Source organism: Camarhynchus parvulus, chromosome 2 (assembly GCF_901933205.1).
Source record: "Camarhynchus parvulus chromosome 2, STF_HiC, whole genome shotgun sequence".
In the NCBI taxonomy this organism is placed as follows: Eukaryota; Metazoa; Chordata; class Aves; order Passeriformes; family Thraupidae; genus Camarhynchus; species Camarhynchus parvulus.
Window position 1 is genome coordinate 100,311,776 of NC_044572.1, and position 27,851 is coordinate 100,339,626.

At 38.3% G+C, this 27,851-nt stretch overlaps 1 protein-coding gene across 1 annotated transcript; it reads right to left on the reverse strand.

Moving 5' to 3' along the window:
• Positions 1 to 26: 26 nt before the first annotated feature.
• VAPA (VAMP associated protein A) lies at positions 27 to 27,851 on the reverse strand. The gene is made up of 6 exons (XM_030970955.1): positions 27,652 to 27,851; positions 10,888 to 11,040; positions 8,187 to 8,290; positions 6,133 to 6,213; positions 3,621 to 3,797; positions 27 to 2,681 (listed from the first exon to the last, which is right to left on the reverse strand). The coding sequence occupies exons 1-6, from the start codon at positions 27,725 to 27,727 to the stop codon at positions 2,523 to 2,525; spliced, it is 750 nt and encodes a 249-aa protein (XP_030826815.1). The 5' UTR covers positions 27,728 to 27,851; the 3' UTR covers positions 27 to 2,522.

Here is a 27,851-nt window from a genome sequence, read left to right on the forward strand (position 1 = left end):
TAAGCAGGCAGACAAAGCAAGAAGTTCTAACCATTTCAGGAACAAAGACAAACAATTTAATCCATATTACATAATTCATTGAATACAGCTGATCTCATCCAAAGTGACTCCTGAGAGCAAAATAGTTTTAGCATTACATTTTATATACAGCTATGAAGGGACTACGGGAAACCAAGACAGTCTCCTTAGAGCATTACTGAGAACTCTGGTTACAAGAGCGCTGCACACTTGAAAGCATCACTTAAACCACGACCCAAGTTCTACCATCAATTTTTTTTCTTATTTATGAAAAAAAGTTATTTCACTCTGATTTTATCATTACTTTTACCATATTTCTGCTGCAAGATATCAAAACCTGAGTCAGCTGCATTGAGCATTGACTTTTTTTCTGGTTTTAAGTCCTCTAAGTGCTAGCACCTTTGAAAACCTCCGCACACCATGCTGTAAACATTTTAAGATCTTCCAGAGTGTTTTGTGTGGTTTTTCTCCCTTCAATGCAGGAAAAACTGCTCTATCTGAAGCAAACTACATCCTGCACAATATTGCTTTCGTTATTTTCCACGTAATCAGTTTGGAACAGGCTATGAAAGTTTGATGTGGAAATGTTCTGTTAGAGAAAAAAATCAGAAGAAATACACCATTCTGAACCAGCGGAACCAAAATAATCAAAACCTTAACACATTTTTTTTCCAGTCACTGGGATGGAAGGAGACTTGAATGCAGACACTGGAACAAGTAATTGGAAACATCAGTGCTTGCATGCTTAAGTGAAAAGATAAGCAGTATTTGCATTTTCTCCATCATCTTCCTTGTACATGTGCAAGATTTTATAAAAAAAGTTTATCACAGAGAGCTATGACAGAACATGATGTAATTGAAAAAAAAAAAGCAGTAGAAATCAAAGGCAACCAAGATAATGTACATCTTTCCCAGAACATTCTTCTCAGCTACATAAGGTGTGCATATACCAAGGTCTAACACACTTAGCTGCACCACATCAAGTCAAGCTGTCCAAGAGCATACACAATTTTGCTTACAGGAGTATACCTCTTTCACAATTTTTCAAGTTTACAAGTAATTCCCTGTATTGGATTATGCTTACTCAGAAGTACAGATAATATTTCGTTTCAATACTACTGTTCGTTTTTATGACATATTCAGAGATGAGGCAAGACGTAAGATTAAGTGCAGGGAAGCATTTCAGACCCCAAAAATTCATTTTTTAAAACTTAGCTATACATGGTTAAAACAAGGTAGAGTTGCATAAAATGATTTTTATTTCCCAAAGGTGAGCAACTGAGCCAAAGGTAAGCAACTCAGCGAACATCAACTCTTCTGCATCATGGAATTCACTACAGGTGTCTGAATCTTCAACTTGCATTTTTTAGTTTCTGCTAAGACAGAATTATAAACTGAGTAAGTTAATATATGTGAATTAAGTACCCTTAAGAAATCAAAGAATAATGTTGACTCCTGGAAGACACCCAGAAGATCCAAAGATGGAACAGAAGGTTGATTATTACACTCCTGCACAATCCAAGCAAATTGTTAATATATTGAAAACATTCATGTCTGGCATTTGCACCTGCTGGATATCCAAATTATTCTGTCCCAAAACAAGTTTGATAACCATCTTCTTTGTAGCTGAAAGCAGCCAGAAAACAGTTCATTTTTTTAAACAAATGGAATGGAAACCTTTTTTTTTTTTCTTTCCCAAGCTTCAATTACAACAGTCAAAGCCAGAGACTTAAGCAAATAAACTTCAAAGTAGCCATTTGTTACAAGTAGCAAATTACCATGAACAATGAACTTGTTAAGAATCCCCTCTAAAAGCACGACACACACAAACAGGCTACCCAGCAGAAAAATCTGTTAACAATTTTATTTCTTTTGTCATGTTAAATATTATGGGACAGGACTGTTAAGGATGAAGAACTCTCAACAATGCCTCACAAGGAATAAGAAAGAAATTCTGCCATGATATTAGCAAAGTAAGGTAAGGAGAAAATTTACACAGTAAGAGGCACCATTTCCCCCAGAATACCTCTTGTCATATTCCTGAATGAGTGGGATTAGCAATCTAATAAATCATTTGTCAAGAGGTAACAGCAACAGATAAAATTTTAAAGGATTATTAAAATAACATTTACAAGACTCTGAACAATTTTCGAATTCTTATTAAAACCACAGAAAGAAAGAACAATTCTTTATTTATGAATTTTCATAAAGGACTGACTGTGCAACTGATACCTGCTATTGATGACTGAATGTACAATTTTGTCCAGCAGCTGAACAGTTTGTCTTTTCAGATTGTGTTTTCTAACCGTGCGAGATCATTAAAGGCAAAGCCTGTTATGATGCTGTACACAAGAACGGCCACTCGGGCCATACTACCCATGATGTGGTAGGTAAACAAACCTTTTTCTGGCCAAGAGAAAACAAAAGAAAACAAAAAAAAAAAAAAAAAAAAAAAAAAAAAAAAAGGAAGCTGCAGTTTTGCATGCTTCTCTCACTCATTCTTTCTACAAGATGAACTTCCCTAGAAAGAATCCAATGAAAATGGCTGCAATTACAACAAGAAGTGAAGGAAGAGAATTAGAGCCATTATCTCTGAGGGCCAAAGCTGCGGGTGATCCAGATTTATCCGAGTGTGCTACCTTTCTGAGCCTCAAGCCTTCATCCTGAGGGGAAGAAAAAACACAGATGGAAAAGAAACATAAATACATCACCAGGACAGTAAAAGCTGAACTCAAAAGGCCAGATTTACTGGTGAATATTTAAATAAAGTTTAAAAAAAAACCCCAAGACATACAAAATTACATCACATCAAAATCCAAAACATGAACATATAAAACCATATTTTAAATAAGGACTTCAATTCACTAGTCTCTCTGCTTAAAAAAAATACAAAAAATCTTGCTAGGCCCAATGAAGCATTCTGCTCTTACTTAATATGTGTCAAAATTAAATAGCAGTAATTCTTTATTGTTAAGGAGAAATATCTGCTTTGTTTAGTGTCAGTGTCATCAGAGTAACAGGTGTGGAGATATCATATTATCATAATTCTTTAAAAGGCTACCATGGCAAATGAAATTGTCAGAACTGTTCCAAAAGGAAATGTATAGAAAAGACACAAAGTCATGTATTGACTAGTTACTGGTCACTGAAAAGACACCTTTACATCAAGGTATAAGAAAGTAGTGCTTGCTTACCTCCTCTGGCCAAACAATTGCTCTTGTTCACTAGCTGTTTGTAATACAAAATGTTACTGCTCTAGATGTCACTCATTATCAATGAAAAATAAAGCACTTTTACAAAGTTACTAATTCAGTAGCTTTGACATAGACTTCAAGTAACTAAGATCACCTTAAACAGGGCCACTCAATTTAAGAAGAAAATTCTGCACCTTCAATGTCTCCTCCATGACAATCACAAAGTCTCAATCACTGACAAGTTCAAAATATACATTATATATAGGACGGTTAAGTCATAATTGATCTTGACATTCTAACAGCTTTATCTACTTGCTGGAATATTCATCTTTTGGCTTAATTAGAAACCAGACCTTTCACTCAAGAAGAGTGACGCCACTTCAGTATAAATGTGGATGCAGAACTTACTCTCAGGTGCCGATTTTCATCTGTCAGCTTCATAATCTCTGCCTGAAGTCTTTTGCACTCTTCCACGAGCTTCCTTGTTTCAGTGTCATTAAGTGAAACACTATGTGGTTTTGGCATCGGTCCATCCTGCTTAGATGTGTTCAGTACTGGGGTGGATTTGCTTGCATCTATATCATTCTGCAAACATCAAGAATGATTTGAGAATTTACTTATCTAAAGAAAAATCATCCACAGCTTTAAAGTGAAACAATGAAGCTACTAATAGAGTTCAATGAGGTTTATATTTACAGTAAGCTGAAGAGACACACTGACAGTTCAATTCTGATTAGCTCAAGTATTAAAAAAGCACTGTTTACCTGGTACTACGCTCTACTGAGACATAAATTAATATTTTAGCTGTTTAAGACTGAGACCCAGGAGGCATTCAAAAGAGGCATAAAATACACCAAAGAGCATTTGAACTTGGGGGGGAAATAAATGCAAGAAGGTAATCCCACAATAGTAAGAAACAAAAAGTAAAATCAGAACAGGTCATGTCACAAACTCCTATGAAGTATGTGTGACACAATGTTTTGCACTTGTAATACCTTTTAGTGAAGGAAAATAAAGTGCTGCACAAACATGAAAATTAAGTCTGACAGCATCTGAAATACACATTATTAATTTTGAAGAGTCACAAAAGGCTGTGAAAAGAACAATATTAAAATTAACTATCTAATTCCCACAGCTCTGCCCAAAACCACACAATCATAGAATAGTTTGGGTGGGAAGGAACCTCAAAGAAAATCTAGTTCCAATCCCTTCCCCCTCGGCCCACTACAGGCAGGGACAATTTTCACCAGATCAGATGCTCAAAGCCTGATCCTACACAGCCTTGAACACCTTCAGGGATGCGACATCCACAGTTTCTCTGGGTAATCTGTTCCAGTGCCTCTCTACTTCCTGAGCAAAGAATTTCCTCTGGAGATCTAACCCAAATCTTTCCTCTTTTAGCTGAAAATTATTTCCCCTTGTGCTATCAGTATCTGCCTGTGTTAAAAGTTGCTGCAATGAGGTGTCCATGGAACCTTCTCCAGGCTGAACAATCCCAGTTCTCTCTGCCTGTCTTCAAAGCAGAGGTGCTCCAGCCCTCTGAGCATCTTCATGGCCCTCCTCTGGACTTGCTCCAGCAGGTCCACATGCTTCTTATGCTAGGGAACCCAGAGCTGCACTCAGGACTTCAGATAGGGTCTCACAAGGGCAGAGTAGAAGGAGGGAGAATCTCCTCCCTGGACCTGCTGGCTACATTTCTTGTGGTGCAGTCCCAGATGCAATTGGCTTTCTGGGCTGTCAGCACACACTGTAGATTCATGTCCAGCTTTTCAACCATGAGAACCCCCAAGACCTGGCAAGCCTGACTGCCAGAAAAGACTGAGGCATAGAAGTCAGTGAGTACCTCAGCCTTCTCCGTATTTGTTGTCACCAGCTCTCCTTTCCTGTTTATCACGGGGGTTCACTCTCCTTGTCCTTTCTTTTCTAACATACTCCATACTTATGGAGTCCCTTCTTGTTACTCTTCAGATCCCTTGTCACATCCCATTTCATCTGTGCCTTAGTTTTCCTGATCCCACCCCTACACATCCCCAAACCATACCCCTGTACTTCCCAAGTCACATGTCCCAGCTTCCACTGGCTGTGCATTGCCTTCTTACTCAATGCAAGGAGCAGATCCTTGCTCAGCCATGCCATTTTCTGGCCTGCCTTCCTTGATTTCTTACACATGAGGTTGGACAGCTCTTGCACTCTAAGAAAAATGGCCTTAAAGAGCTGGCCCTAGAAGGGCCTAAAGCCCCTTAAGAGTGTAAAGAGATGACTTTTTAATTCAAGAGTAAGCTCCTCTGTCCCTAGGGACGGTTTCTTAGGAGGAAGTACAAAAGGAGGTAGCTTTGTATAGCCCATTACATTTCTCTCACTACATTACACACTTCATAAAATTAAAGCCAGAAAGTAGGTACCTAAATGCCTTGATAATAAATGCTCAACCTTACATTTTTACTGTTTAACACACATTTAGGAAGTTTACACCTTCATCTCATAAATTATCCTTTTCAAAAAAGAAAGAAAAAACAATAAACCAACCCCAAAATCCCTGACTACAAAGCAATCCCTACATCCCCTTCCCCTCAAGACTAAACTGAGATTGCATCTGAAAACTATAAAGTATAAAAATAACAAAAATATAGTTTTTTGCAACTGCTCTCCATTGCTGGAGTTTTTAAAGATGTGGTTGGACAGAGTGCTCCCTCTGGGACATGCTCTTGGACCAGATGGTATTTCAAGGTCCCATTAAACCTGGGCTAATCCATGATTCTGTGAATCCTTAAAAAGATATATACTGAACACTCTTCCTGTCTAATTTAGTTCAAATTCCATCAATTCATTTAGTCATTACATCAAATAAGTTAAAAAAAACCCTGAAATTTCTGTGAGATCCTACCAGTCAGTGTATGACAGTTTCTTATTCCTTACTTACCAGTTTATCATTTTCGTTGGGCATTTCAAACACACATCTCAATTTGGAGTCCATCAACTCATCAGGTTTTGCTTCTTTCCACTAAGAAATCAATTAACACAGTTATTTAACATGCTGGACTTATGCAAACATCTCAACAGTTCATGGCTTGCTCTTAGCACTGACCTCCTATACAGCTGAATAGCATGCTTACCCTCCCTGCAATTTTCAGACTTGCTTATGAACAATGCTTTTTGTTCACACTCACTGCTGTGAAGTAACAAAAGCTAGAGATGGTTATTCAAGTCTGGAAATGAAAAAGAGTAAACTGAATGCAAGGATGGATCCATTAGAGGTTTGTATGACACGGGGAGGGGACAATACAGTGGTTTCTTAACACAGAACAAGAAACAAGTAGCATCTGAGTCAGTTTGAAACGAAAAGTTCTAGCTCTATTATGCCTCAGTAAATGCACTGCTTGTATCCCATCTTGAAAGCACTGATTTTAAATAAAGGATTGAAAGACACCTTTTAGTGACTCAACATGTGTTCTAGAGTAAATTTCTTTAGTTCTTCATATTTTAGACTTTTAACCACTTTCTCCTTTTACTGCATATCATGTGACAATTTGAGCCTAGAGAATTTTTCAAAGCTGTTTATAAAAAACATTTAAATTTTAATGGTTCTCAGTATATTTAAATAACTAAACTATGCTGGAATCTCTCTACTCAACTGACAATTAACTTTCAAAGCACACACCTCATGTAGTTGCCTTAAATTCTAAGGCTTGGAGACAGGTTTGAAGTCTGCAGCAATTTTTCTAATTGGTCCTCCTGTTACCTTACAGGTGTTATAGATTCAAATATTCAGGTTTTCCATAACATGCTTCCTATTTTTTTTTTCCAGCAGTATTAGTTATACAGTAACTTTCAATTACAATTAGCGATTTTCTGCAAGATCAGTTTCTCAGTACTGTATACCTGAACTCACTAAGAAAGCAGCTATTTGAAAGGAAGGCAGCTATTTGAAAGGTATTTCTGAAGCTGATTTTTATATCCTCACCAAACAGGCATGTTTCATTTACCAAACATAACCAAGAGCATATGAAGAAAAACAAACCAGTTCAAAAAGGCAGACAGCGTTAACATTCCATGTCTCCAAAGCTTCACAAAATCTAGAAGGTTTTCCACTGCTTCCAGTGAAGACTGATGTCACAGTAGTCTTTGCCTTCACATACGGGGACAGAGCCCAAAAGGTCTCTTGGATTTCAGCAATTTATAAAATCTCATCTTTATCCTTTGTTTTCCCTCTCCTTGTCTGCCTTGAGTGAACATCAAATGTACCTGTGTGAACCCAGGCATTACTTAAAATATTTTGTTGAGTTAGAAGCAACATTGACCTCCACCTTAGGACATACTTATGTGAGTCCACATACACCCTAAAAGGCATGTTCTGACAACTGAGGGCTTCATTCCCATTGGTGCCAGCCAGCAAAATCAGAAATAGGCACCTTCCTTCTGAACTAACAAGCACAAACCTACATACCTTCTTTCTGGATCTTGCATCAGACCAACCCAGCCTAAGAACTAAAGTTACAACATGTTCTATCAAAACAGAAAATAAATCTATCATTTGTGCTGTGTTTAGCCAGCACTTGGTGTCTTGTAGGGAGACATCTTAGTCTTGAAAATGTTTTAATTCATTATAATTCCATTCAACATTTCATTTAAACACTTTTCATACCAAATGAAACCATTTACATACAGCTTCAGGCTTGTTGTTTGAATATACTCTTGATTCCTTTAAATTAAATCTGTTTATCCCTTTTAAATTAGCTGCATATAAAGGTACAATATGCCCATATTTTAACACTGAACTGACCTTACCTTAGACTCACTCCTATTTCCATTCAGTAACCTCTATGTTAATCACTACAGGCAAGTTCTAAGAGGTGACCTTGTTCAGAGAAAACCCAATTCTTCAAAAAGGAATTGCAAAAACATGAATCGTTTATAGTTAAGCCAAAATTTTTAAGGAACAAAATACAACAGCCATTTTACCCCAATTCTACTTACCACTGCCTCCATATCTGTAATATTTGGTGGTGCATAGGTTGTTTGTACCATAAACTTGTGTTTACTCTTCTCATTTGGGTCGTAGTCAAAAGGCTGCAGCATTACTGTTCCAAAGGAAACAATAAAACTGTGATTCTTCAGCTAATCACTACAGCAAGCATGTACATACAGTCAACACTTCAGATTTAGTCCTCATTGAATAGAGGGCTGAAAGTTAAATGCAAAGGCAGTGCATACACTGTAGAAAAGGGGACTAAGAGGTCGGAGTATGGTGTGGCTGACATGATTATTTCTGTAATTACTATAGGAAAAGACATTTCATATACAAATATGAACAAACATCCTGTAAAAGAGACTGAAAAAAAAATTACATCTAAATATGTGTATGTGGGAGTAGACTTGCAACTTGATCTACCAGAGGATGAGGACTCAATGAACAGGAGAGATAAATTACTTTGCAGTGTACATACACCTGTCTTCCACTGAATGGGAATTTCAGTTCAGTACATCTTTATACAAAATTAAAAGAAGCAGAGGCAGTTTCAGAAAAATATAAGAAAAAATACATGGAGTCCTATAACAGTTACCTATATGTACCTATTTTATAGCAATGAGAAAGCTATGGCAGAGATACTGATGATAGAGCTAGAAAAATGAAAAAGCAGAGGGGGAAACATTAACAAGTAACAGTAACAAGCTGTGAAGGAACAAGAGTAACATGGTATATTATGAAAAAAACCCAACAACAAGCTGTTGCTATTAACAAGTTTACAGCATACAATACATGACAGGATAATAAATAGTAAATTTAGAGTATCATTGTAAAGAAAAACAGCTCTCACGGAATTTGTATTTCTGGAAAAAAAAAGAAAAAACATGGCGGAAGAAGGTTACTTAGTGATTCACAGTTGAAAAGTAATAAATGATTAAAAAATGTCAGTGGACTTCTTTAAAATGACTGTCAAATCACATTTCCAACAATGATTTTAAAAACTGTCTTGGCTGTGAATCAGCACAATGCATTAAACAGGCTGAAGACAGCTAACACTATCACAACATTCAGTTTTGAAAATAAGAGCTTCAGCCCACAGTATCCTATAGTTATTTCTCTCTGCAAAACAATATGAGAGAAATCTATTTTTAATTATATGAAAGATGACTCAGCACTGAAAACATTCAGCTGAGAGACTGATGAGATAAAGTGGGTCACTAGAAAAATAATCTGTGCAGTTATCTTAGCAAATGACCCAAAAGAAATTATATGCCTAAAAACAAAAATATGAAGCTGACTCTGTGGGGAAGAGAACTTAGTTCTGAAAAGTACTGTGGAATCACTGTAACTAAACAATGACACTTGAAAACATCTTGAGGTCACTGTAGCTGAATAACTGCATGAGAATACAGCAATACAGAAATAGGCACATCAAAGACTTCCTGCCATGCCAACTGAAGACTCGAGTGACATGTTTCCCTTTATTGGAGATCCTGAAGCCACAGTATTGTTTACAGCTCCAGTACTGACTCATTTAAAAAACCAAAATATTTAAAGTTTTAAAAAGATAATTTATAGCTATGAAACACAGGATGTAATCCCTCAATCTATTCAATTCCCTGAAGAGAAATGCCAGCAAGATCTTGATTGTGATATTGAACTACCCAGTGGAAAAATCCCAGATACCAGGTCAAACACACAGCTAAGGTAAAATGGCTCTAAGTTGTAGCTGAAGACAGAAACAAAGAAGTTTTTGACTATTTGAATCTTAAATCAATTCTCAGTAAAATCATCTTTCATCCCCAAGTCAGTGAATAAGTACCATGAGTCAAGATGCTGGACTGCCCATGGGAAGCAATGATGAAGTTTTCAAGGGCCCCATTCTACAGATCGTATCTGATTAGAAAACTCCTACAAGGAAAGTTACTCTAAGGTTTAATCAATCATAAACTCGTTTTGTGTTCTTCTTTGCATCATTTGAACATATCACCTGAAGACAGCTCTCCAGCTTCTCTTAAACTTCCCAAAGGGTGTAAGAATGTGGATCTGAAAAGCTCTGAGGATTGCTCCCTTATTTCCCTTTTGCTTTGCTACAGAGGTCTCCAAGGGTTCTAAAATAATCAGTTTTCTAGACCTAGGAGATCTAGGAGTTCACATCTGTATTGCCTGTGATATCTACAACCTGAATGAATATCCCTTATTCTAGAGATTCTACCACAAAACGGTCAGGAGAATGACCTACAAAAATCATTTACCAAATCTGCAGTCTTCCCATTTTCTTGAAAAAAAACTACTAGATACAATTGTAAACTATTTTTTTCTTAAATGCTATGAACTATGAAATGTTACACTTTAAGCACATCAGAGCAACCAAGGAACGTTCTACTTCAGGATACAAACATGAATATAGTAGTCTGAGGCAAAGGTACTGTTAATGTCACTGCCCATTTTCAACTTGCTTTTCCTCCTTTTGAGAGCCACAAATAAATGTGACAAAGACAAGTATTTCTACATGGAGGATTTTTTCATGTATCATTGCAGCTCTATATCAACTTGCCATCACACTAATGAGGGGAATCCTTTCTATTTAAAAATAAAAAGGTTTCAAAAAGCTGACATACTTCAAACAGTCTTTAGGATCGAGCATTAGGGAACTGCATCAGAGGCCTTAAGAACACTTAACCTACAACTGCATATATTTATTTTTACCTGAAACAATTACAGATGATCCTGGGTCAATAATTCCACTGTTTGGCCTCACGCAGTATCGACGAGGTGCTGTGGTCTTCACTTTGAAGCATACTTTTCTATCTGATGGATTTCGTAGTTTAAGATTTGTAGTTACTACATCTGTAAAGGGACCTGAAAAAAAAAAGGTTGGTCTTTTTAAAATATACGCACATCTCTGGAGAAGAAATCTCTTTATACAGTACAAGTAACTCTTAAAATACATCTTGTTGCCAACTGGCAAAAGCAGGTTAAATCCTACACCCGTTAGGCACATATCCTGTGTTACATGCAAAGAGTGCTCTATCACCTTAGTTGTAACAATATACATTACAGCAATCAAGAACTCTTAAATACTACAACAGACTTGAGCTGCTGGCACAAGTGGTTCATATATGAATATGCTATTCCTACCAAATCATTCTTAATATTTCAAGTATCTAGAAGGTACTGATCACATGCAAAAGTAAATTTTGCGGAATTGTTCTTCAGGAGTAGAAGTCACCCATTCTTTGGAACTCGAATTTCAATTGTGTAAAGAAAGAAAACACTGAGACTAAAACATAGTCACTGCTCTTGAGATTTCAACTTCTGTAGGCTTCTGACCTCCTATGGAGTTAAAAGAACAAGGTATCAATCTTCGCTTTTACATTCAAAATAAGCAAGAGAGATGATACTCTGTTTATGCATGTACTCTAACTGATCCACAGAAAAGCAACAGTTGCTATTGTAGTTGAAGTTGCATATTTATGTATTCAATGCAGTGTACTCTCGAAACCGTATTTATGTTAAACCTTCAGGATAGGAATTCCTTCCAAGTCTGGACAAGAGGCATAATTCTAATATCACACTGCAAAAGCACATATTCCAGCAGAGATCACCTTCATGCAATGCCACACAGTAACAGCACAAAAAATAAGGTTCACAGCATTCTGAGCAGCGTTAATCTTCCCTATGCTTGTGTCATCTGAAAGCAAGACTGCAAGGGCTCTAGAAAAATGGTGTTTCATATGAGCATGAAATTTATTCAAGAATATTCCACGTGTACATTAACTTTTAAGAACCTTCTTTATAGTTCTTTAAACATATTAAATGACTACAAAATCATTTTTATCAGTATTGAAAACACAACAACTTTTCCATTAAACAACTACAATGAAAGCAAACCTCAAATTAAATTGGATGAAAAATATAAGTGATACGAACAAGTGGTAAGGTACAACAAAACCACTAATTGCATGAGACAAAGGAAGTCAACTCAGAAAAGTCAGAACACCTTATTCCATAGAGGAGTCTGGACTTTTCTGAAGGAAAAAGCTCTGCCTGCTAGCAAACACATTACTACACTAGAGGGCTCACTATTTGACTGATGCCTTTATTTCTATAACTCATTCCAAGTACTTGATTTTGAGAGAGCATTAAACAGTCCTAACACAAAACACCAAAATACAAATACATAAAGACTAAAAAGAGAATCACTGAGAACCAGAACAATGAGAGGCAGATGAAGATACAAGCTAGGTTTACAATCAGTGAGGTTTTTTTTGACAAAATAGGAACTGGTATTATTTGTCTGAAACTTCACTTCTGATCTGACTTTACATGGTGGATGAAGTAAGTCATCCTCTCAATCCAGGCAAATTTGACACAGCCCCCAAGATTTACAAAATTACTTGAAAGTTTCCTGCCACTTATCTTTTTGATGGTTCTTGCATCATCCACTTGTCTTTACCTATAGAGGGAGAGCCAAAAAAACCCTCCCATCACCCTTACCACAAACTGAACTAAAACCAGGCAGCTGAATACTCTTCTCATTCTAAGATTGGTGATACACTCATAACACACCCAACATGTATTTTTTTCTACATGCTACACATACATTTTTGAGGAAGTTATTCTGGGAGTTTTACTAACAACCACCTAAGCTATTAGTCATGTAATAACCACTGCTTTTGCAGTGCCCAGAGGCAAAAAGCACTTTGAATCTGACTTTCAAGCTTGAGGGTTACTTTTTTTTTAATTGCAACTCTAGGCAACGCAAGGTGGTCTGCTTTTCAATCTTCTCAACTACTTTTACTAAGGACACTCGGGACAAAGGAAAAAAAGTTACACAGTTCAGAGGCTCATTTTGAAAAGCACAGTCATCAAGAAAAGGAGCTATACTATTCAAAACCAGCTTGTTTCAAGACAAAGCAACAGTGAATTTATAAACTGATGATAAACTGGTTCTTAAACTAAAATAAAAGATGTTCTGTTTCTTTTGAGACATGAAAGGTCTCCTCATGCCTGCCTTTTTAAAGTGTGCAATAATGAGATAGGATTCAATATATTCTTCAAATTACTCTGCTATTTACTGTCAGTTTCAACACCTCAGATAATGAAAAGAAATCTGCTTTTCTTTCCCAGGTACATGAATGCAGTGACCTCCTTTGCATTTCCTGGATACTTCACAAAAAAAAAAAGCTTTTAGCTCGGGGACATTTTAGAATCAGACATTTCTTCCAGTGGTGACTGAAATCTTTTTCAAGGTCTAGAGGATGCTTATGACAGCTTTACCTTTTACCTGCTTTCTAAAAGCTTTAAAGAAAATAGCTGTATAAAGACTCTCAAGACTTGCAACCATCAGATTTAATAAATAGGCGGTAACAAATTGGTGCACAAAAGGAAGAGATGACGGAATTTCACTCTTCCTGCAGAACCCAAGTGTTTGGTAGTTAAGTGGCAAACCAACAGCATGGATTTGAGCAGGAACAGAGAGAAGGATAGTAAATCAGAAAAAAAAAATCTAGTACCTTTCAGAGGAGCTACATGATCTGAGTTAGCATGACATAGCCTTCAAAAAAGAAACTGCAACATCTGAAGAAGATTCTAGAGTTCACTATTACACCAACATAAGCACCACTACCTTTGCAGGAGTGGGGAAATGAAGTACAAGCTGGCAGTAACAGCCTAAGTGCAAAAGCCTAAACTACAACCGTTCTTGAGGAAAAATGTGGGGCAGAGGCAGAAGAACCAGGAAGGAGAAATGTTTGGATTGTACTACACAGACTGCATGTAAACAAGGAAAAGAACTGGCAAAGATGGATACAAACATTCTGCTCATGCATCAAAATGGACAAATGCACACCCACTTCATGCCAGTAAATATTCAGCCACACCAGGGCAGCATTATAATCTCAAAAATAGTATCTCACCTGCTGCTTGCATGAAACTCAGGTCCAAGCAGGTTTTTATTTAAGCATTTAAATCTCAGATAGGCTTATGTCTAACTGTACACATAGAAGCTGTAGTAATTCAACTAATAAAATTCTCACGCTACATACCAATGCAACATGATGTCTAATGACGAGAGGTCACTGCTTTATAAACCTGTAATCTCAATCCAAGAACCTCTGAAGTCAAGAGTTACTTCAGAGGGGACAGTGAGTTCAACAACTCTCTTAGTAGTGTAAATTCAAGACACAAATTACAGCATCTTCCTGGAATAAAGTTTGTCCCAACTGGTTTTGAATGGAGCAGTGACAATTCATGCCACAAGTTTTCCTGTCACTTTGACTTATGAAGGCCTTAGAAAAGGACAGACACCTGCTTAATCACACTCAGAAATACCAGACCTACCCAAAAACTTCAAGTGCTGAGTTTCTACTTCAGCTAGCTTGTCACCGCACAATATAAATGCCGGGGTTGCCTCTGGCAACCACACAGCTTGGACTACAGCAACTAGTGGGCAGGAAGAAATGCCACGAATTCTGCAGAGCCAGTTTCTACTGCTGAAACAGTGCCAAGTTTCCCAGTTTGCCACAAGCTTGCCAGTTATAATGCAGTAAAACCAAAATATACATATTACTGGACAGGTAGGACCCAAACAGAGATCTTTTTCATCAATGGTGTCACTTTCATTTCAGATTCAGGTCTCCTTCAATGTCCCAGCTTCAAAACCCATTTTTCTACCATCTGAGACTGTCAAACACCAGCGAAAAAATGATGATGTGAACACACCTTCCTAGTATGGGAAGGAAGAACTTAGATAAATTTCCACAGCCTTGGTACCCCTGGTACCAAAGAGACCCATGTCAGAATCTCTAGTTGTACAGAGCAAACAAAGCACTTCTGAAAAGGGGGCAGGTTTGGTCAGCAAGAAGCTCCATTCAAAATTAGTAAGGCTGCCATAAAGTACAGAAAAAGCCTGCCTTAAAATATCACCTCTACATAAAATTGGATAAGAATAAACTATAATTTTATTAAATTACACAAAATCTATGATAATTAGAAGGCAGATCACTTGTAGAGTTGTACAAAAATGAGCATGCATTATTTAACAACATCAACAGCATTCTATGAAACAGCTTAAGTGTTAAGCATATAGCCTGCTTCAATTTAAGACAATGAACTGTAGCTGCTGCAAAAGCCAGTATCTAAGCCAATTCTGCCAGAAAACATTCCAGTTCATGCACTGAATTAAAGTTTATTTAAGCTGTAAATTGACACAGCAAAGTGATACATTCAGCCACATCTAAAAACAATGTAAGTACACATTAAAAACTTACAGACTGGCAAAAGGAATCCAAACTCCTTAAAATGTGTTACAGTATTAACCTCAAAAATATGGGGATTATATGCTTTAAGTGGAATGCTGTTTTTTAAAAGCTGCTGCATCACCTTTGAATTTCCAAGAGCACTTGAAACATACAGAACACTTCAATGCACTTTAACTAAAACAAACTCAGGGTAGTTTTCTTTGGGTGCACAATACAGTTATGTTGGGCAGACAAAGCAAACTCATTTACTGCATTTGACAGTTTGAACCCTAATAAATGAGAAATGAGCTCAAGTCAGCAGAATAAAAACTAATAGCAATATTGTAAACCAAGCAAGACAGATTTTGAGACCAAGTAAAGTGACTCCTCAACAGACCTGAGAGGAACAGAGTAAGATCTCCAGCAATTTTTTCTGCCAGAATCAAATACAGCAATGGAGTAAAGAAAGAGTAAGTTAAATTAAGAAAGCTTCATGTAATCTATATTTGTATGATGTTATATGGAATTTTTTAATTAGGCCAAAATAGAATTGTTTTTCTTTCCCATCGTTTGACATAGCAATCACAAAATGGCTGTGGCTGGAAGGGACCTCTAGAGGTCATCTGGCCCAAACACTCTGCTCAAGCAGGGATACCAAGAGCCAGCCACCCAGCACCATAGACAGAAAGGAATACATGCAAGGATAGAGACTACACAGCCTCCCTGGACAATCTGGGCCACTACTTGGTCACCCTCAGAGTAAAAATGTGTTTTCTCACGCTCAGAGGGAAGCTCTTGTGTTGCAAGGTGTGCCCAATGACTCTGGTCCGCTCATGGGCACCCATCTCCATCTTTGCAACTTCCCTTCAGGTATTTTACACATCAGTAAGATTCTCCCAAGCCTTTAGTTCTCCAGCCTGGAGCAGCCACAGCTCTCTCTGCCTTTCCTCACAAGAGAGATGCTCCAGTTCATCATGTTCCTGGCTCTTCTCTGGACTCTCTCCATGGCGTCAATGTCTCTCCTGTACTGGGGAGCCCAGAACTGGACCCAGCACTGCAGCTGTGGCCTCACCAGTGCTGAGCAGAGTGGGAGGATCACCTCCCTTGACCTGGAGGCAGCATTCTTCCTAATGCAGCCTGGGACACCACTGGCCTTCTTTGTAGCAAGGGCACACTGCTGGCTCATGATCAACTTGGTGGCCACCAGGACACCCAGGGCCATTTCTGCAAATCTGCTTTCCCAGCTGGTCAGATCCCAACCTGCACTGCTGCTTGGATGGCTGTTCCTCCCCAGCTGCAGGACTTTGCATTTTTTGTTGAACTTCACAAGGCTTCTGTCAGCTTGTCTGTCCATCTGCCAGCTCACTCAGCACTCACGTGTGCATTGCACCAGAGTCCTTGGACTTATTATGTCTAGCTCACTTAAGTATTCCTTGACCAGACCACCTTCCACCAGAGGTACTGAAGGAAAGATGTATAAAAATGAGAAATACTTGTGTTCTGTAGCAAGTCAAAACTACCTCGACTATCAGATAAGCAAATCAATCTTAAAATATACCCAAAGCACTTTATTGCTCAAAATTGAATTTTATAGTCCTTTCTGAAAAAAGCATAGGTGACATAGCTGACACAAAAGAAAGTGAGTGGAATTTGTTTATTTCCATAAATTTGTTTTAAGAAATTAATATTCAGACCACTATGAAAAAAATCTGAAAAGAATATATAACATATATTGCCATTGAACATAAATAACTCCTTCCTCTTGAAATACCAGAACCGTGAGAATTCATATACCTTCGCCAACTGGAAGAAAAATCCCAACTCTAACAAATCACCTACATTAAAATTATTCATGGTCTATGAAGCATAATAACTTAGGTTTCATGGATTAATACTTAAACATGAATATGAATGATCAGGAATAATCAGTGGATGAAGGTAAGAGATTAATTATACCTACAAATAATCATGGCTCTCAGGAAGATATTCATATATTAGAGCAGCATTACAGAATCTTTCACTTCTTACTCTACCCTGGCACTTGAGAAACAGTTATCATCAACAGTTTTATCATCAACCTGCATGTAAAAAACAGAATGCAAAACAGGCTTTATAAGAAAGCTAACACACCTCAATGTCCACAATTCCTGAGGGCTGATTCTAGGCTACCGCTGTTTACAAGGGGTAACATCAGATTTTATCTGAGCTCCCCACGATGACATGCTGTCAGCATTCGTGCTGCTGATGTGTCTATCATAGATTTTTCTTTCTAAAAAATGCTGAGACAATGCCCATTTTTTAATCCTAAAATAGCTCATCTTTCTCTGTCAAAGGGGCAGAGCTTGCATATGGCTACAGAGCTTATTAGAGGTGCTTGTGCAGATGCTGGCACACACACTTTACTGGGGGTTGGTGTAAGAGAAATGGGAGCTGAAACCTTTTGCCTGCCATTCTGACAGAGAAAAGACAAAAATACAACACAGTGACATTTCAAAGCAGACAAAACATTTCCTTACATGTTTTTTCTGGATCAAAACTTCTTATTCACCCCAGCTTGTGACTAAAATGTTGTTAGTAGCCAAGAAACCACAGTAAAAATGCAGTAAGCATCTATCTCAAGGGTAAAGTACAAACACAGATCATTACCAGGAATTCTGATCAAGAGACCATTATTTTCTTTATACATTAGATAAGATACAGACTAAATGTAGACTGTCCTGTATTTAATGTTAAATATGGGCAATGGTTTCTTTAGCCCTAACAACAACAAAACACCACTAGCTGTAAGATAGTATAACATGGAATAACTTCATCCAAAGATATTATTGCTGGTACTTAGCTTAAGCATTAAAATCTAGCAGCCTAGGCCCAAGTCAGTCACAAACATCTATTCCTGACATTTTTCCTATTGAAAGAGTGCCATTACTAAAGGACGATCTGGTTACTAACATGAAAGGGATGCTTGTACCTTAAACTTAACCTCCATAATAGCATAAATTTCTTACTCACAATTTAGCTGTACTCGATTATATTGTTATTCTTGTCAGAGACTTATTAAGAGCATACTAAAATTGGTAGCTCTTAATTCTACTAGGATAAAGTCTTCAGGATCTAATCATAAAGTATTATTCATACCAAAGCACTGCTGAAATAACAAGAACAGTAGAAATATTTCAATGGTGCTTAACTTGAACATTTAAACCATCAAAGTATCTCCCCACAGTCCTGAAGCAACTAATATATACAGGCAAACTTTCAGTATAGATTTAGTTCAGTAAGGGCTATGTTATAAACCCTTCCTGCTGGAGCAACTAGTCTCTTTGCTTGCATAACGTAGAATATCTAATGAGCTTGATATTTACAGGGTTTCTTAGATTTCCAGAATACTATCATATTTTATCAACAGAACTAAATAAACAAGTAATTTTCCCTTTCCTTTTTCCTTTTAAACTTGCTTCGTATTTTACCTGCTATAGCTTACCAGTGGTTTCAGTGATGCTGAAAAACCCAGATGTGCTGCTTAAAATATTCAAATATCCAGCAACTTAAAATCCATATGCATGCTCATGTAAGAAATCTCCCATTGGATACACCTAACTGATCTGCATTGCAACATACAAGATACTCTTCAAACTCTATAGCAGTAATCAGAACACTTGTAATCATCTCAGATGACAGCTGTAGTGGCACACAGAAAATCAGTCTTCCCACAGAAGACCTGATCAAAAGCTCTTGCCTTGCACTTTTCCCAATCTGCTCCAAGAACTGGGTATCAGAGGCCAGACACCAAAGCTCTTGTGGTTTTCACTGGTTTCCTTGCAAGCAATATCCCAACAGCGTAACAAAGTAACTTTAAAAATCAATCCAATTCACAAGTCTCCCAGTATGGACAATAGCCCAGAAAATTCTTAAAAACAAGCCAACAAACAAACAGCTTTAGCTGTTGGATTGCTACGTGGTATCCAACCTCGGCTCATGACACAAGAGCCTGGCCAAAAGAAACTTGTGTATCAGACATTAAAATCTCCTACAGACAGGGCTAGCTGACACTGGACTGCCTCCCAAACACATCAACAGATCACTGCAGTTTCAGGGTGACTTTTCAGTCTCTGGAAGCACAGGCCACAGGTCTCCATTTCCCAAGCCACTGAAAGCCAAGCACAATCATTTCCTCCAGTCACTCGGGCAAACAAACACCTGCTTCAAACAGAAGTTGCATTTAGTTGGTCTCATCCATCAGGCAGGACCACAAACTCCACTTCCTCATCAACTTCACATCCCAGTACTGAGCTGAGCTAATGCACCACACTTCTCAGGACCAGCCAGGTCACTGCTACAGAAGCAGCTGGAGTTCCAGTCTGAGCTGTAACACAGAACGTGCCTGGTAGATGGCTGGTGGACACTCAAATTAAAAAAACAAACAGTTTTTACTTTCAGTGGGTCTACTATGTTTACCGGCCTTATTAGCGCCATAGTGTTAAACATGATAACATGTTAAACTAACATCATATCCCTATGGACTAGAAATAGTAGGTTTATTTCACATATATGTTAATCCCACATATATCATTTTTAAATTCATGGATATCCCTTTTTACAAAGGAAAAAATTAAACATATCTCAATCAAGCTATTCCAATGTCTTGGAATGTAACACAACATATCTGCTCTAGCTTAAGTACATAATTGTGTACCATTAATGTCCTACCAAACTATCCAGGAATACTGTAAAGTCATGACCTAGGAGACGCTTTCTGAAGTCCACATGAAACTTATAATTTTGTAAGATGGTTATCTGATGAATTTAAAACTATTTTTGCCCACATAATTTTTAGAAGGTTGGTTCAGACTGACACGATTCAGATTCAGCTAAGTTTCTAATGATCTAAATACATTCATAGCCACTTGAAGCAAATTCATTTTTCCACCAAGTCTATCCTTTAGTCTAGATAGATTTTCTTTTCCCCAGTGCTTACCTTGCTGATGTATTTATAGATAGCAATCAGATCCCCTTTCAGTCTTCATTTTGCTAAGATTAACAAGCTAAAGCTATTCTACTTCCACTTCACTTGTGTTAATAAAGTTGTCTTTGCATCATTCCCATTTGGGTTCATTTTATCTGACTAGGTGTTGCCAAGGATGCATTCAGATGAAGCTTCATCAAAGCCAAAAATCTTGACATTAATACTTTCCTCACTACAAAATTACAGTCCTGTATTTGCCCCATTTCATGACTTGTCACATTCACAATAAACCCATGATTAAGTACTAGTTGCTGGTTTTACTTCTTTTTCATCACTTCTAAGAAAATGTTTTATTATTAGCACACATCCAATTTTTTTTTGCATTCATCACATCTCCTAACCTTGCATTACCAGTGAGCTGTACCAGCATACTCCCACCCATACCAAGGTCATTAATGAAAAATGGAACAGATTTTCCCCAAAAATATATCAAAATGTATTGAAGACAAGGAGTTAGCGACAGCCAACATGGCTTTATCATGGTCAAAGGAGGCCTAACTAATCTTGTGGCCTTCTGCAGTGGACATCAATGGACAAGGGAAGAGCTACACGTGTCACCTACCTGGACATCTGTACAGCCTTTAATATGGTCCCCCCCAAGATTCTTACCCCGAAATTGGAGAGATATGGGTTTGATGCATGGACTGTTAGATGCACAAGGAATTGTCTGGGTGGTTTGTCCAAAGAGTTCCAGTCAATGCCAGAACATTCAAGTGAAAACCATCAACAAGTGGTACCCATATCCCCCAGGGATGCATAGTGGGACCACTATTACTCAGTGTCTTCATGGATGACACTGACAGTGGAAGTGACATCATCCTTGGCAAGTCTGCACCAAGTGACACCAAAGGAGCGATGCAGTGGATCCACCGCAGGGAAGGGAAACCATCCACTGGGACCTTGACAGGAGGGAAAGGTGGCTGAATGGGAATGTCATGAAGGCCAGCAAGGCCAAGTGCAAAGTCCTGCACATGGATCAGGGCAATCCCCTGGATCACAGATAGAGAAGGTCTCAGATCAGACTGCCACCTTCTACCTGGGACACTGCATTTTATTCCATGTTCCATCTACCTCAATGTCTTCATTCTTTCCTCTAAGCCTTTGCTTACTATTGAGGCCAGACCAATTCAAGCACTGAAGCGTCAGAAGAAGATTTTAATCCAAGTAAGACCACATTTTGAGAAACAAAAGGCAGAAAAGTTCTGATTTTACTATCTTTTTAAATTTTATGCAAACATTTTATTTTCTTCCTCTTCTATGTTTAATTAAACACACGAAGTCCTACAGCAGGATAATGTTCAGCAAACTATCTTAATTCACAAGACCTTGCTCATACACGAATGAACTGAAAATATCTGTTTTCCTTACATAACCATCTATTTCTAAATACATTCAAATACTAAAATGAAATATGACAATGAAATCTACATTGCTAAATAATTTTAAATGCCAGACAATAACTTTATACAATCCAAAACAACACTAAAAGGCAAGAGAAGCAAGACGCCAAGATAACCACGCCCAAAGTAAAGTCTTACCACTTTAAGAAAAACAAAGTTAGAAAAATTCTAACTTGTGTTTATGCATTTTTATTTTTAAAAATACCACATCACAAATTATCTTAGTAGAGTTGTTTTGCTGATTTTTTTATTTTTAAAGAAATTAGCTTACACTCACTTATCAGGTTCATCTGACACCTCAAGCCTTGTAAACCAACAACTTCCAAGCTGGAAAGTGTAATACTTATCTAGCTAGTCAGGGTTGGTTTTTCCACTTTTAATACAGTAAGTTCTCTTCAGAAACCTTTCTATTTGAATTCATAGTTTATAAGGGAAGTATGTAAAACCCTTAGCGATTGATAGTCACAAAGATCTGGTTAACAAACATCTCCCAAAGACGAAGAAAGTAAAACGTTCACAAACCATGGTCAGGCCAAAACAGGAGCAATTTATATTTTCACAATGGACAGTCGGTGCACTAAATATTCTGATCTATTTACTGATGCAATAAAACAACTCCTCTCAATCCTCTTAAACTTTCCACTTTTCAACCTGGCCTTGAACAACAGTATACTGTTCATGCATAATACAGAATGTCTTTATAATATTAATAAAAATGTCTTGTGGTGATCTAGAACACCTGCTTATGCTATCAACAAGCAGCATGAATAAGCACTTTCTAGTAATTACAATGCAAAGGTGAAGCTTTTATACCAATCATTGGTACACACTAGAAGGACAAGATGCAAGGTTTGGATAGTGTTTCACTGTTAAGTGAAGCAACTGCAATATTAAGCAAAACAGAGCCCTGTAATTTTCACGTTAAGGACTAAACTTCTAAATCTTCACTGCTGTATACCTCTACCACCACAGGAAAATATTTCATTACTGAATCTTAAAACAAATGACAAACTAGTTCTGCCAAAATATAATCTAACACTGTAACACACCTGACTTCACAGATCAATATAATTCCCTTTTTACAAGGCAGTTTTAAATGCAGTCTAGCACAGTGGTAGAGACGACTGTATAACATAATACCACCTAATAAGCAACACCTGGTAAAAAAACATTATCTTTCTTTTTCTTCCTTGACACATTCCCACAAATCATCCTGTGCTTTGATTTTCATTAATACATATAATGTAAAGAAATTAAAATACTAACAAATACTACATTTGAGCCATGAAACAATGCATAGAAGTATACATAAAGGAAGAGCAAACAATGCCAAGAATCGCTCTTGTATTTAAAAGAAAAAAATGTCAGACTACATGTTGAATACTGAGTCATTTTATTGCCATTATGCAATTCTCAGCCAGTAAAAATATTAACTTAAATGGAACCATTTCAAAGTATCAGAAAGTCACAACTATATTAGTAATCACTTACAACCAGTTTCCCCCCCTCCTCTACACTCCCACTCTTTTAGTTTCAAAAATGTTCCTGAATGAAGACAGCAGAAAACTGACATCCCGATCACCTTTTTTTTCTAACCTATCTTAGCAAATTAGGCCATCACAAATTTACTGGTACCTTGAAGAGAGGGAAAACAGGCATAATTTGACATAATCAAGACACACACAAGTAAGGCAGTAAGATCACATTCGAGGACTTCAAACTCTGCCTACACCAAAAGGCATCCTAGGCCAATTCTGGCAACAGACCTTGAGGGCATAGGATGCATTTAACATTGAGCTATTTTTGCCTTTAAATTCCACCTTCTCGATTTGCAGCAACACATATCCTATGGCTTTCAGTGTTACCAATAGCAGTGTAATGATTACAAAATAACCTACAGCAATATTTCTGTATTATTTAAAAGGTTGTCGAAATCTGCATTTCAGAATAAGCCACGATACTTGAGTGAAGTGCTCTCTACCCCCCATGAAAAGTCATTTGAACATAAACCAGCTGATAGCTGATTTTATACACTGACAATTCCAGACTATGATGCAGATGAACAATCACAAATGAAATATTCTCTGTCACACTGATCTCTCCTAGTAACTCAACCCACCAAAAAGAAAATTTACTGCACACAGACACTTTCCAAGTTTTATTTTAGTCTGCGAAAGGAAAAGAGTAGTTAATTATTTTGAGATGTTTACAAAGGTAACATAACTGGACTTCACACACTTGTAAGCAAGAACTTCAGTAAAGGATATCAATTTAGAATATTCAGGCATTTTTAGAATCTTGCACTGCTAGTCAGACACCTCTGAATCACATGAAATTCAAATTCTGAACACTGTCTACTAATCTTCCAAAGCTCATCAAATCAACTAGTGTTGATTTTCAATTAGGTGTTGCAGAAGCATGTCTTATGACTGATTTAAACATTTGGAGAAGGCTTTTAAATTTTTTTTAAAAAAACTATCATAATCCAGGATCAACTTAAATCCACGTTACTTAAAATTGCAAAACTGGCTTCTTTGGCCTTAAGGAAAAAGGAGTTTCCAAAAAAGCGCTACAAATTTTTGAACTTAAAACTTCAAATGTTGCTATTAAACTACATGACTGCTTACCAAAAAAAAAATTAAAAAAATATTTATTCACAGGGCATCAATTCCAGATTCCCATAATCTTCACTGAACTAGAACTACATGTAACAATGATTACATGTATGAGTCACATGAAGAAGACACCAGTAAGAAGATGTTCCACCTTCCAAATGGGTTGCTTTTAGGTGTCTGATGTTTCAATTCTTCCTATCCAGTCCTAAATAAACTCCTAACAACTTCAGATTTGGGAAGTTAAACAAAACACATTAGAATAGAAAAGAAAGCCAACCTGAAAGAGCAATATGGCTGAAGAACCTGGGTACAAGACCAGAATTTTGCCACGAGGCAAATTCTCAGTGCTCCATACTAAGTGTCTGAAAGTGGTATTACATAGTTTATCAACTGCCTCTTGGTTTCATCACTTTTAAGTACAATTTTTCCCTTTGTCACAGTTGCACAACACTATGAAAAGTACTTAATTGTTTTGTGGGCTTTCTTAAGATATTCCTGCTAGTTTCAGAATCCAAAGAAATCCACCTACCAAAGGGAGTCAGAGGGAATCAACCATGACCCAAACACTATTAATGACTGAAATTTCTAGAACTACAAGGACTATAAAAACAAGATTGCAATCTTGGACACCAAGGGAACTATGTAACATGTTAGCTACCACAGGACATGCTCTTAGAACTCCCCTTGAAACGTGCTGAATAAAATTCAAAGATAAATGTATTACAGACCTTCTTTTTGCTGACAGAGTAAATTAGGTTTTATTAATAAAAAAGCAGTTTCATCAGGCAATGATTAATTTAAAGGCTTGTTAACAACTCCTTATGTTAAGTACTACATATCTTTCAATGAAATAGTTGTTTGTAAAGGGGCACACTATCACATTTCACTGTTACCCTAAAGGTCAGCAAACCCATTATAACTTCCTGAATCAAGAAAACTAATAAAATTATTTGCTCAATTCAAATGTTTAGACTTAACATTGCATCTCTGTTCATATGCATCAACAATAATAATAAAAATGGATGATTGTACTGATTGTACCAATAAAATAACTTTGAATAATCTACTGCACTGAAAAAATGTAGAGTTTTATTCTTTTAACAAAGTTTTATGCTTTTCCTACACTATGCTACATTTATTCTGAGTCATATATTCTCTTTCTTACTAACCAATTACTTTATAAAAGGTGACACTCAATTCACTACCGCCAATATTGTATTCTTCAATACAGTACTTTAGAACTGGGTTAGTTTGTGGCCCACAAACCTTTTTAAACACCTCTAAATAATAAGCAGTTAGAAAATATTTCTTGAGAGTGCACTCAATGCTCTCTGAATTGATAGCACTTTCTATAGTATATTACTGCAATAGTACAGTAATAGAGAGTGCTGCAGTCTCATTATGCTTCATATTTTGTTTTTGCTTAGTCTACTCTACAGAAATCTTCCTAATAAATGCATTAGCCTGAAACTGAAGTTTATGCCTAAAGAATACACATTTCATGCTCTAAGCGCATAAACACATAGCACAATAAAGATCACTGACTGAAAACAGCTTCACACAGACAGAATTTCTAATCTAGTATTTATTCTATCAACACACTGTTTCATATCACAACAATACAGCTTAGTTCCAGCTCAAAGACATCTCAACATTTGCAGGCTTTGAATTAGACACAGCATTTTTTTTAATTTAAAAAAAATTCAAATAAGGCATTTTTCCCCAACCTGTTCTGAACACAGCATACAGAAATGTGAGTGCAACGAGACCAGCAGCATCCTAACAACACAAAACCCAAGTGAAAATGACAAGTTCCTGCAACAGTTTTGACTCTGTATGAAAGTGCAATTAAAAAAAAAAAAATTGAAGCTATCGAGAAATTAATATGCATAATTAGACAGATGCTGGGGTTTAACTGATTTGACAGATCAATAAAACAAGTATAGTTTGCTAATTTATCTAAATGCTAGGCCAGACCAAAGGTATTTTGGGGAGAATACAGTGTTCTGTTCTAATACAAATATTCATTTGTTCTAGCTGTCCATGGAAGATTTTTACAACATCATAAATTCCACTCTGTTCTCTAAAACAATGAAAAATGAGCATACTAAAAGTGGAGAACAGAAGAATGTAAAAGATTAGGCACGTACATGTGCTGACAACAGTTAAAAATATAAGTTCACATAATATTAACTATTTTTTCTAAAAAAAATATCTAATACTGATGATTCCAAATCTGAAAGGTTCTGAGATTTTTCCCAATGCCCCTTACAGGTATATCATCACAAAAACTACATGTTCTGACACGCTTTTTTTTATGCCTTGCCTTTCAACGATCACTCATTTCTGACAGAGCCTTTCCTTTCACAACTATCTAATTCATGAGGAGAAAAAAACACAGACACACACGATACCAGCACTAGCTGGGACCTATTTTGACAGCAGCACGTCAGCAGTCACAGCCATGCGGTCGGCACGCAACACACAGCACACATAAAACTTCCGAAAGGCACGCATTCCATTTCCCTCATTCCCGGGAAAGAGGTGAGCTCCCCGTTTACGTTCCGAGAGTCTGCCTGAGACATGACAGCTCTGGGGAAAGGTCGGGGAGCCCTTTGCCGGGCTGGGATGCACCGGGGCGCGGGTGCCGGGCACTGATGGTGCAGAGCCGCACCAGCTCCGAGCGGGCACCGGGCCCCAGCACGCCCGAGAGGAAAAGTGGGACAAGGCCAGGCGTTAGGGCAGCCTCGTGAAGCCTGGGAACCCCGCAAGGCTTCCACCGCCCGCTCCAGGGCCTTTCCTGCCCGCTGCTGCCAGAGGGAGCCCGCACCGCCAGCGACCGGAGAGCGACACCCGCGTCCCCGGGCGCCGCTGCTCCGGGGCCGGGCCTACGAGCGCAGCGGTGACTCGGCGGGGCGGGCGGGGGCAGGGGCAGGGAGGGGGCGGCCGATCCCACCCGGCACCGCGGATCCCCGCGGGATCCCAAGATGGCGGCGGCCGATCCCGCTCGCCGGCTCGGCGGCGCCCCCCATCCCCCGGCGGGCGGGCGGGCAGCGCCCGGCACCGCGGCCCGCCCGCGGGAGGCAGCGGGGAACGCGGCGCCCGGAGGCGGCCCGGCACCCAGGCGGAACGGGACACCCCGCCGCTGCCGCCCCTCTCCCCTCCGCCGCGCCGCGATCCCCCCTTCTCACCTTTGAATTTGAGGTCGGTGGGCGGATCGAGCACCAGGATCTGCTCGTGCTTCGCCAGAGCCCCAGCGGCCGCCATCTCGCTCGCTCGCTCCGGCGGGAGGAGGGGCAGGGGGAGGGCGGAGGAGGCGGAGGAGAAGGCGGAGGAGAAGGCGGAGGAGGAGGAGGGGCGGAGGGGGCCGGCGGTGCCGCCGCTCCCTCAC

Bases quoted from the DNA above. Each gene is read 5' to 3' on its own strand.
- VAPA (XM_030970955.1), bottom strand. From the start codon at position 27,727: ATGGCGGCCGCTGGGGCTCTGGCGAAGCACGAGCAGATCCTGGTGCTC. The intron at 11,041-27,651 runs GTGAGAAGGGGG...TTTTTTTTTCAG, and splicing joins CACCGACCTCAAATTCAAAG to GTCCCTTTACAGATGTAGTA. The intron at 6,214-8,186 runs GTAAGTAGAATT...TTGATTTCTTAG, and splicing joins TTACAGATATGGAGGCAGTG to TGGAAAGAAGCAAAACCTGA.